Below are 10,849 nucleotides of genomic sequence, written 5' to 3' on the forward strand. Positions count from 1 at the left end.
AGGAGCACTCTGGGTGTGAGTGTGGCTGAAAGAAAGAAGGCAGCTCACTCAAAACAAGCCCGGATGGAGAGATGAAGAGGGGAGGCAAGGCAGCAGTAAATGATGCTAGCCTTCTACACCTTGTCAGTTATTAGGAGAAGCCAGAAGAGAAATCTGACATTACATCGTGCTGTCGACAGAGAAAATAATTGGCCGGCAGGCCGGCTCGCTGGCACCTACAGTACTTTAAAGAGACGTTTGAAAGTTCTGCGGCTAAAGTTAGGAAGTCTGTGATGTTTTTGTTACGGGTTAGAAAAGGTTGAAATGGTGGCGACTAAAAGAAGGGCAAGTGATGTTTCAGTAGTGGGGTTGTTTGCTCTTTGATTAACAATTAAATACAATTGAAACTAAAATTATTTTCGAACAATTCTCAACCACACCATCAACAAAAGAATCTCTGTACATGAACCAATATAAAGACCCACCTCAGTAGTAGCTCTGATTTCTGTTTCTAATGTCCAATAAACCAGGGCGAGAGGAGGAAACTGTCCCTTTGATGGTGCTTTATACTAGCAATAATCATTTGTCGGAGTAAAGTAGTAAGGGATTCACACAACATTTAAAGGCGATAAAGACACTTGAGGAAGTCAAAGTACATTTTGCTTAGTTTGAGCATTGACTCATGCTCATAAATATAGCACACCAACCACTAGTTCCTGTTTCCACTTGATGTGTGTCAGTTATAAATACAGACGTTTATTCAGCAGATATTTGAATTTTTTAAAGAAGGATGGTGTGCAAATAAAATGATCAGTTGTTTCTATCACTATCACAATGGGTAAAGCTTAAACAGGATGTCATTGTATTCAGTTGGATAGTATTTTTTCTGTGTCAAAAAGATGGGACTTAATTCTCATTTGAAAAAATAGTTTCTGGATTCATGTCACAACTGGCTGTACGTCAGCTGTTATGCTGGTCTTAAATAAAGTAGATTGATTCTTGTTCCACTGATCTTTTAGAAAACAAACTTAGACACAGATTGATTGCCCAATGACCTACAGATAAGACTCTGTTTGTTCTGAGCAGCCAAGCAAGGTCTCTCCGGAATAAGTGCCTTTGTACTCAGTGAACTTTCCCTCAATAAACGCACTTAAAAGCAAATCATTGCGTATTGAAAATTCGAGTGAGAAACTGTTCTGATCTCTTTTATAGCACAGAACAACTTCAGCCCCCATGAGGGTTGACACCTATGTCAAAGTCCCATGAGAGATGTGGTCGTTTCCCTCTCCCGGGAGAAGACACAAAAACATCTGTCTTAGCAGTTTAGTAAATGTGCATGAAACAATTCAAACTATCATCAAAAGATCATAGATGTCTCATTAGTTTTATTTAAAGAAGCTGCCCAGTACAAAGCATTCCGCTGTATTTTTCCTAAGTCTGTGCTTTGATGCTCTGCAGCAATATTGCAGTATAGGTTAGCATACCTGGAGCGCTCAATCACCATGCAAATCATTTTCACGAGCATCACTGAATCATGAAGGACACTTAAGTTTGAGATGTGATCGAAATACAGAAGCGCTACTACTTGGCACTCAGTTTGTTAAAGATAGTGATGCAACATTGTCCATTTATCCGCTCACCGCCCTCGCTCTTCAGAGTCCGCTGTGGTGCCTGGCATGCCCTTGGCCTTTGGCATGAGCAGTTTTTTACATTCATCCTTTGCCAAGAAGAGATCTCTCCTTTGGTCAGTGATATGCTTTTTTAGATGAAAATACATAAGCAGACATCAAGGTTATCCATTCATTAAAATTGGCAAAAGAGTCTCAGTGATTTAACATTTTGAGTGCCATGCTTTTGTTGAAAGCCAGTGCAATGAAATACAAAAAGAAATATGATCACAATGTGACCAAAGCAACATCTGCCAAATTCCAACAACAACAAAAAAGCATTCATAATGTGCGCTGGGCATCATTGAATCGTACGGACCGTAGTTGCAGATAAGCAACAATGCTACATTCATTTAGATAGGAAAATCGTACCTGGATGTATAGTGCCACCATGTGCTTTGCTATGTCCATTACAATATATTTTTTCTTCTTTTGGAGGCTAGTAAAAAAGGTTGTTATAAAAGGTAATCCTTTTTTTGGGCCAATTATTATAAAAAATAGCATTATACCAAACTGAGAATAGCAGGGATTGTTAAATATGGAACTCTAAATTATCTTTTTTCTCAAAAGTGTGTAATACACAAACATACAAGTATTAGAATAGCCAGCGCTTGTGCGTGTGTGCTGTATTTGTTTAGGCAGAGGATATTTGTCTTCTAGAGGACTCGTTGTACTACGAGAGTCAGAAGCATGTGGAGGAAAGGCTGAGAGCAGAAGGTCGGCGGAGCCGGCCCGCCGTGGCTGGTGCTGCTGGGAACGGACTGATTCTTCCTCCTCACGCTCCTGGTGCGGAGAGTTGCTGTCTTCTTTGTCTGGATGGAGGCGCTCTCTGTTGTGAAGAACTGACTTGTGGCCGGTGTCGTGTCTGCCCTGACGGGCCTTTCAGAGATGAGACTCGTGTCGGGAAAAGGGGATGCGTCGGTGACGTGGGCCGAGTCGGTGGAATCCGTGTGGAGCGGGCTGACAGATGCAGAGAGCTGATAGGTCGTTAGCCGTGTGCCTGTGCTTCTGCTTTGCTGGGTGGAGGTGCGTAAGGGGATGTCATTTGGGGTGTCCAGGGTGCTTCTTAGCGCCGAACCAGACGAGTGCCACCATCCGGTGGCACTGGCCTCAGGCGGCATGAAGCTCAGGTCCGGGGCGGTTGCTGCAAGAGGGGGCAGGTTGTAGGAGGCATAGTGCCACCCTCCAGTTCTGCCGGGGCGCACCCCTCCACAGACCGGCTGGGTGTGGCAGGGGCATCCCAGGACGCGGGCAGGCGTCTGTTGCGTCCAGGACAGCAAGTGGGTGATGTCGGCATAAAGGTGGCAAGCCCAAGGGTTGTCGCCCAGGGTGATGACCCTAAGAGACGACATCCTGTCAAAAACTCCTAATGGCAGCGTGGACAAGCGGTTGGCATGCAGATAGAAGTGAGATAAACGGAGGAGCCGGTCTAGAGATCCCGGCAGCACCGTCGCCAGCAAGTTGTGTGACAGGTCGATGTTCTCCAGGTGCGCCGGCATGTTTGTCGGCAAAGTCCAGAAGTGATTGTGGCTCAAGTTGAGCGTGCACAGATTGGTCAGGGTGTTGTTGATGAAGACGGCCCGCTCCAACTTGTTGTGCGAGAGGTCAAGTAGCCGCAGATTCCACTGGTGGACCGTGTCGTTCTTGTCCAGCAGCTGGAGGCGGTTGGAGGTGGCATACAGCTGCCACAGGGAACGAGGCAAGCCGGCGGGTAGGTGGCTCAGCCTGTTGTGAGACAGATCCAGTAAGCGGAGGTGGGTGTGTGCGGTGAGCTGGCCATCCAGGCCGTGGAGTCGGTTGTGGGACAGGTTGAGGGAGCGCACGTTGTGCTGCAGGCCGTCGGGAAGCTGTCTCAGGCCCCTCCACGAGCAGTCCACCTCCCTGTGGGTGCGGCTGCAGGAGCAAATGTGGGGACACACGGCTAGGACATGCAAGCCCAGAAGCAGCACCAGCAGCAGTTCCAGAAGGGCCTCGCTTGGGGGCGGCTTCAGCAGCACACGCCTGCTGAACGAGAGAGATGGGGGACAGAAGAAGACAATGTTAGCGATTGTCTCACACAGCATCCTCTTCACCTCCAGGACCCACACTGGGAAATAACGCCTGCATAGTGTTTGGATGGAACACTGGGAATGTATTGAAGTGCAGCGACTGCAAAATGCTGTGCTAAATACAACGTATTCGTTCTCATACAGAAACACGCACACCTCTCCAGAGACATGCATGCTGTACGTACCTGCACAAGCAGCTCAGTGTGCGCTGTACTGCATTGCTTGCAGATTCTCACATTCACATTACATGCAATAGTCATCTCACCATTCATGGAAGTTTGGGGTTATTTTAGGCACATATACTGCCTATATACTGCACATATACTGTAACAGCAGCGGTTTAAAATGCAGCCTTTTTCCATAACTGACAAACATCCGGCCTGATCTGCAAGAGGGTATTTCTTGTCCATTCAAGAATAAAGGAGGATAAATTCCTCTAGTCATCTTCCCTGGAGTCAGTTTGCCTCCTCTGGCATCAGTGGTTGTCAGAGCAGTCAGTCCCATGCTCCCAGAGGAGGGAAACTAGCTCAATAGATGGGTTGTACTAATGACTCCACAGAGAACTCATGCATCAGCTGCTGCAAAGGCAGGCAAAGACACAGCCAGGAGCTCTGCGCTGCTGAAACTGCAGTGTACTGTATGTGTGTGTGTGTGTGTGTGTGTGTGTGTGTGTGTGTGTGTGTATGTGAAAAGAAATTCATCTCACCTTCTCATCTTATCATTCCAGTCACTTTTCTCTGCTCTTTTTTCCGCCGTCCGGCTGTGGTCCCCTCTCCTGCTTTCAAGCCCGGTACCAGCTGCTGCTCTGCTAAAGCTTTCTTCTTCTTCTTCTTCTTCTTCTTCTTCTTCTTCTTCTTCTTCTTCTTCTTCTTCTTCTTCTTCTTCTTCTTCTTCTTCTTCTTCTTCTTCTTCTTCTTCTTCTTCTTCTTCTTCTTCTTCTTCTTCTTCTTCTTCTTCTTCTATATGCCTTGATAGAACCCTTGCTTACTTTAGGTTTCCCTCACTGCCGTCCAGTTAGTCCTGCCCGAAGAGCCGAGAGTTTGATATTGCCTTTATGAATCTTTGAGATAGCACTGGCATCAGGCACTGCGGGCTGTGGATTTGCTCTGTGCAGTGGGGAGGGGTGGGGTATTGGTCGGGAGTATTGGGGAGGGAGGGGTAACTAAGGAGAAATGGAGCACATAACAGAGGGGTCCCTGCACACAGGCTGCTGCATAGAGAACTCCTCAATCCCTCAGACGGCTGTGGTCAGGATTTACCACTGCATTTAAAGCGACAGCTATTGTTGTGGTTAGATTAACTGACGGATTTCAATCCTGTTTGTACTCAAAATGAATCAAACTGTTCTCACCCAAATCAATATTACCCCCCCCCCCTAAAGCATTGCTTCACAAAGTAACACGGTGCTTTAAGTATGTTGCTATTATCCCTGTGTACATTTAGAAGCTGCCACATAGAAAAACCCTCGGAGATTTGTTGCAGAGGACTCTAGTCCACTGCAGCTTCCTCTCTGTCATCAGCAATACAGGCAGTTTGCCGTGGTGCTGCATTGCTGTACTCCGACCACACATCGTCATGGAAGAATTCAAAAGTGACACAGCCACCAGGGTCTAAAATGTGGCAAATTATTGATATCATTATGTATACATGTATTCTTTTTTTGCAGTGTGTGCTTCTTACTTCCTTAAATACCTCTCTTGTCTGCCTATATTTGCTGAAGCAGCCTGCATCAATAATGAGTATCCTTTCACTGCCCCTTACAGCAAGCACTCAAAGTCAAATCCTGTTTTCCCCTCAGAGACACTATACATCATGCCATGTGCTACTATATGAGCAGTAGAAGGTAAACACAAAATCCAAATCTCTCAGATCTAACATGTACCTTAATACCTTGGACTTCTGATACACAATCAAGAAGTATTTTGACTTTTATTCTTTTTTTCTGAGCTCGCACGTGACCCAGAGCTTCCACAACTCAGAGCGTTTTAACCCACTTGCAACGAGCGTTGCATAGAAAGTGACATACTATTCAGAGTTTTAATGAAGGGTGCACATCCATCATGACGTCACAAGTAAACGGATGAACAAATATCTGCACCAGATGGAGGAAACAACCTCCTATTGGGCTTTTGAAAAGGTTTTTTTTTGTTTGGCTTTGTTAGCTCTGGGTGAGTTGAAAGAGAGTGTTCTCTGGGAGTTGAGTGGCAGTGCCTGGAGGAGGCGCATTCTCTGCCTACTGATCAAGCAGCACACACACACACACACACACACTAACACACTAACACACGCCTGAACTTTAAAAAAAAGGAAATCTTAAACCTCAAACGGGCTTTTAAAGAGGTGAGGATCAGCTTACAGTAAATGAGCTCACTTTCCAAAAACATCCCTCTATGTAAGTCAGCAACACACGCATACGCACATACCAACATGCACACACACTTGTTGCAAATTAAAAAAGTCAGGACTGAGGTTAGAGGTCTTTTATTTCTCTGGTTGTTGCAATTATATGTCAAACATGTATGAAAAAAAATACAGTATGAACCTATTGTTTTTAACTACAAATGCTCAGTAGCAGCAGTGACAGCTTGCCGGATTGCCAGATTTGCCGATTTGCAGCGCGCGCAGCCCTCAACTTACTCTAATGCAAAAGCTGCAGTTTAAAAAACTCCTTTTTTTTTAACCCAAGGGTATGGAAAGGTAGAGAGTGGTCACAACAGGTGCTCAGGAAACACATCTTCACACCTTCTCTTTTGGTTCCTCATTGCACCCAGCGGAGGGGGCTGCTCCAGCTTTGACGGACTGGAGATCAGTGGCCTCCTCTGGCGGCCTTGAAGAGGACCCACCTTTCGCAGCGGTTTCAGGTGCAGAGGAAGCTTTCTTGCCCTCAGCAGTGTTGGCCACCTCATTCTTCTCCCCCATCTCCTCTTCCGCAACGTCCTCTTGTGTGTCAACGATGTCTACCATCAACATGGTGGTCTCCTTGGCTTCCATCCCGGACACGATTTTGCTCTCTTTGTCAGTTCCCATCCAGTATTCAGTGTTGCTGATCAGGTCAGCGTTGTTGCGCAGCACCTTGACGTGTGTGCTCAACTGACACACTGTACACGCGAGCACTAGAGTGGAAATCAGCAGGATAGTGCAGGCTATAATCAGTCCGCCAGCCACCATAAACACTAGATGACATTGGGGACTGCAAAAGTATGATGAAGTTGTGTTGGTGGGGGTTGTGGGAGTGACGGTGGGAGTGCTGTGATTATTGGAGTCCTGCTGTGAACCACTGGTAGAGACGGGAGAAGTTTTGGATGTTGAAACGGCAATTGAATTGGAGATGGTAGAGGTCCCACACAATACTGCACCCAGTATTTCTATGCAGCACAACACAAAGAGGATTCCTTTCATGTTGATGTCTGAGAAAACATAGGATTGCGCTTTAGTTTGAAATCAGATTTTGATCACAAAGGTAATACCAAAAGAGGAATAAGGAGTAAATGCAGACACAGTAACACCTTAAATAATCTATGCGGGCCGTGTAACAGAAATCTTTTTCTGTGTGTGTTTTCATTGTGCTTATGCTCTAGCTCAGTGGTCCCCAACCTTTTTTACCTCACGGACCGGTTTCGTGTCAGACAATATTTTGCGGACCGGTCGAGAAGGTCCGGTCCGGTCGGTATATTTTTTTGTATTCCATTTTTTGGTACTTTAAATTCCCAACTTCCCTCAGTTTGAGTCGGCAAACAAGGTACAACAATTTCATCATGACCAACTATTTCATTTAATGGATTATTTCCTTCTACACCAACATGCACAGTACTGAAATAACTTCAACGATTCAGAAATGAATCCATCGCAGAGTATTTAAAAGCCATTCTTGGAAATCCATTTCAAAAGTATTCTGACTACACAATGGACAAAAATAACAGTGAGTTGAGTATTGTCTAAATGTCCCGTTGCTCAACGTGCGTACACCAGGACCAGCTGCTGCCCTAAAGCGAGGTTTAGAAAATGGTTAATAAAAACTTATTGTAACGTTTCCGTCATTAGAACTTTATGTAGCTTACAATTCATAAGCTACCATGACGATGGTCACACTAAAAATATGTTGATGACCCTTAAACCTTGTATTGCAATTGACATTAAAGTAGGCAAAATTATGGCCGTCTTTATCATCAGGATTCCGGACAGAACGATGCAACCCTGACTATGAATACCGATGATTAACACGCATTCTTTCTTCATATAGTTCTTAATAGCTTAAAAATTAAGCTTATAATATGATCACGTTTAAAACAAAATGTTGCAATTTATATCACTTACATTGCTGGAGATCTTGATATATTTCCAAGAAGGAGGTTTTGTTTCAAGTGTGTGAAGTTCGTAGCACGAGTAAAGTGAGATGAGCAAACGACCGGCAATGTCGAATGACGGCAATCAAAATTGAGTGGAACACTGAAACCGCTACCTCATTCTCACTTCTCTATTTGGCCTATAACAAGAAAAGGAAGTGGTTTTGGTGTTTCCTTTGGTGCAGTGACTGGTCACTAGACATCTGTCAAGTACCTGATTATTTAAAGATGCATCTGTGCTAAAGGCTCGCCTTGCATCTTAGTTTTAAAAAGAGTAAAGAAACCGTTGTCACTCATTGGCCATGACCTATTTTATTACATTTAAAAGTTGGTTTCACTTCTCCCAGTAAAACTAACCTCATCCATCTATCCATCCATCCATTTCCCTCTGATTATTTATTAGTATTTATTATGATTATTTATTTATAACATTTATAACATTTCCCAGCTCATGAGGGAGCAGAGGCGTTCACAGCCCAGCTGGGAGATAAAATCCCTCCAACGTGTCCTGGCTCTTCCACGGGCATCCAGGAGGCATCTCCGGCCTAAGATGGTCTTGGTACCAGGTACACATTTGAGCCACCTTTTGTTCAAACATGGTGTTTGTTATGGAGAAAGCATGATTAGCAAAGTCTAAGCAGGCCCGTTCCCCCCAATCCAACCTCTCCAGGTTTCCCTGTTATTGCCCACATAAGCATTGAAGTCTATCAGCTATGAACTACAACTATGTAATCGGCAGGAGGTGTGATTTCCAGGCTCCCCGTCCACATAGAACCCGACCCGTCGCCTTGGGAAACCCTACTGGGGGCTAATGCCCCGTACAACATAGCTCACGGGGTGCATCGCGTCAGGCCTGGTCGATGGGTGGAGGCATTCTACCTTGAATAGATGCTTCCCAGAACAGATTTAATCCCTTTCAGAATGCAGGTGTTGCTGCGCTCGACATGCATTGAACCCTAAAAGGCTGCTGAACTTGCTGAACCTTTTGGTGGCCGCCGGAAGTGGTCTTCTATTTCTACAAAAGCAAATTAAACAGCACAAAGAAACCCATGCCTTCGACAGTCATCACTGGTTCTCACGAATAGTTTAATTTCAAAGTGCTTATTCATCAGTAGAGGAATTTTCTCTTTATTTTTCTGAAAGTTGGCTGAAGTGACTCCAATGCATTTTTCAATCTGTTGGAGTCCTATCATTAGGTATACCACCCATATTTTCCCAGCAGGTAGAAATCACAATCCCGGCACTGACTGATTTCGTTTCAGTGAGGGCTGAGAAACTGATGGTGTCATTTGGAGACAGCCGCATTTGAATCTTGTCGACTCGAGTTCTGATGAAGCGACTCGCCAGCGCACGACATTGGCAGACTGCCGTGCTGTTCAGAAGATCACTCCAGCACCCGCTATCCTTGTCTCGAGCACTGCAATTATTCTGTAACAATTTACGACGGTCTGTGCACCTCATGGATTCTGATGAGCAGAGAGGCAAAGTGCAGCCGAAAGGGGACAATACTCTCAGACACTGAGTTAGAGTTTGGCTTGCATTGTGGGTTGCAGAGGTTAGTTTGAAGAAGAAAATATGTGTGGCAGAATAATGTATTGGTTCTGCACAAATCAATATTCTACACCGGTCAACCGCCAGGCACAGAACTCTGTAACCGCACATTTTGCTTTGATTGTAATGCAGGAAGGAAAGGACCTTCTTTGTCTGGCTTGGAAGGAAAATGGATTTCCCTTCACCACATGCTGGTCATGTGACCCAGTACCAGTTGGAGTCATAGAGCTTTTGGTTTGCATTGCATCATGAGCCAGGATACAAGGTCCTTTATTTTCTGGATTGATACCAGGATGCAGAAAAGGGTCCATCTTTTTTACTAGTCATTGCCACATTTCAGATGCAACCAATCACTGTTTTATAGCTCTCAAGGTCTCGTTTTATACATTGCTGATAGTCATTTTATTAATGCAGAAAAATCTTTTGAAGCATGTAAAAGCCTCAACCATTTCAGCAATCCATACTTTTGCTATGGATTGCAGCATAAATGTGTTAAACAGTTAAACATTCAAGCCAGACTTGGAGCGTAATACTGGTAATGTCCGTTCTGAACCAGATCACCTCCTAAATGTAATTTACCGCAATTTATTTTACTGCATTACATTTCAGTGTACAAACTAAGTTTTGTCCTGAATCGGGGCCTATTCTCTCATTTTTACACATGCTGAGTCAGCATTTCATGGTAGAAGAATTATGCTCTTTCACAACTGAACATGGCTTATGTACAATGACCGACCGACCAAACTTGATGTCAAAGGCCAGTTGTGATAAAAAAAAAAAAAGCCAAGTTCAGGATACAAAGACTGTCACTTTCTCTTGGGTCTTTACGCCACCTAGAGGCCAACTGGGATTCTGAGCATGATGAAGGTGTCAGGCAGTCATCTTCTATACTGCTTATCCTTAGAGGGTTGGGGGGAGGTTAGGGGTCAATAAATAGGAGACTGGGTCACAGGGTCAATGGCAAACGACCATTCACACACCTACAGGAAACATTCCAGAGAGGCAGAAAAACACAATACGCTTTTTCTCAATTTTTCTAAATGACATACGGATAAATTGATCGGTTTGTAAAATTCATTGGCATTTTTTCACCTTTATTGGACAGATGACATCTAAGAGAAACCATGGAGAGAGAGAGAGCTAAAGAGGTAGTTCCCCAGGCTAAAATCGAACTGAGACTATAAAACTAATTTTATCACTCATAGTGTTGTCTCACTCTGCAAGGAAAGGCCATAACCGCATTGCAACAATAACTGTCGAC

The 10,849-nt window shown here is 44.6% G+C and overlaps 1 protein-coding gene across 2 annotated transcripts; it reads right to left on the minus strand.

The window, feature by feature from the left end:
- Positions 1–1,349: 1,349 nt before the first annotated feature.
- Positions 1,350–8,170, minus strand: LOC120822773 (oligodendrocyte-myelin glycoprotein). 2 transcript variants are annotated; one of them, XM_040182695.2, is made up of 3 exons: positions 8,009–8,170; positions 4,401–7,101; positions 1,350–3,647 (listed from the first exon to the last, which is right to left on the minus strand). In XM_040182695.2, the coding sequence occupies exons 2-3, from the start codon at positions 4,406–4,408 to the stop codon at positions 2,303–2,305; spliced, it is 1,353 nt and encodes a 450-aa protein (XP_040038629.2). In that variant the 5' UTR covers positions 4,409–7,101; positions 8,009–8,170; the 3' UTR covers positions 1,350–2,302. The 2 variants fall into 2 exon arrangements, with proteins under 2 accessions (XP_040038629.2, XP_040038628.2); XM_040182694.2 differs by having other exon boundaries at positions 1,350–3,650.
- Between the last annotated feature and the right edge of the window lie 2,679 nt (positions 8,171–10,849).

Source organism: Gasterosteus aculeatus, chromosome 7 (assembly GCF_964276395.1).
Source record: "Gasterosteus aculeatus chromosome 7, fGasAcu3.hap1.1, whole genome shotgun sequence".
In the NCBI taxonomy this organism is placed as follows: domain Eukaryota; kingdom Metazoa; phylum Chordata; class Actinopteri; order Perciformes; family Gasterosteidae; genus Gasterosteus; species Gasterosteus aculeatus.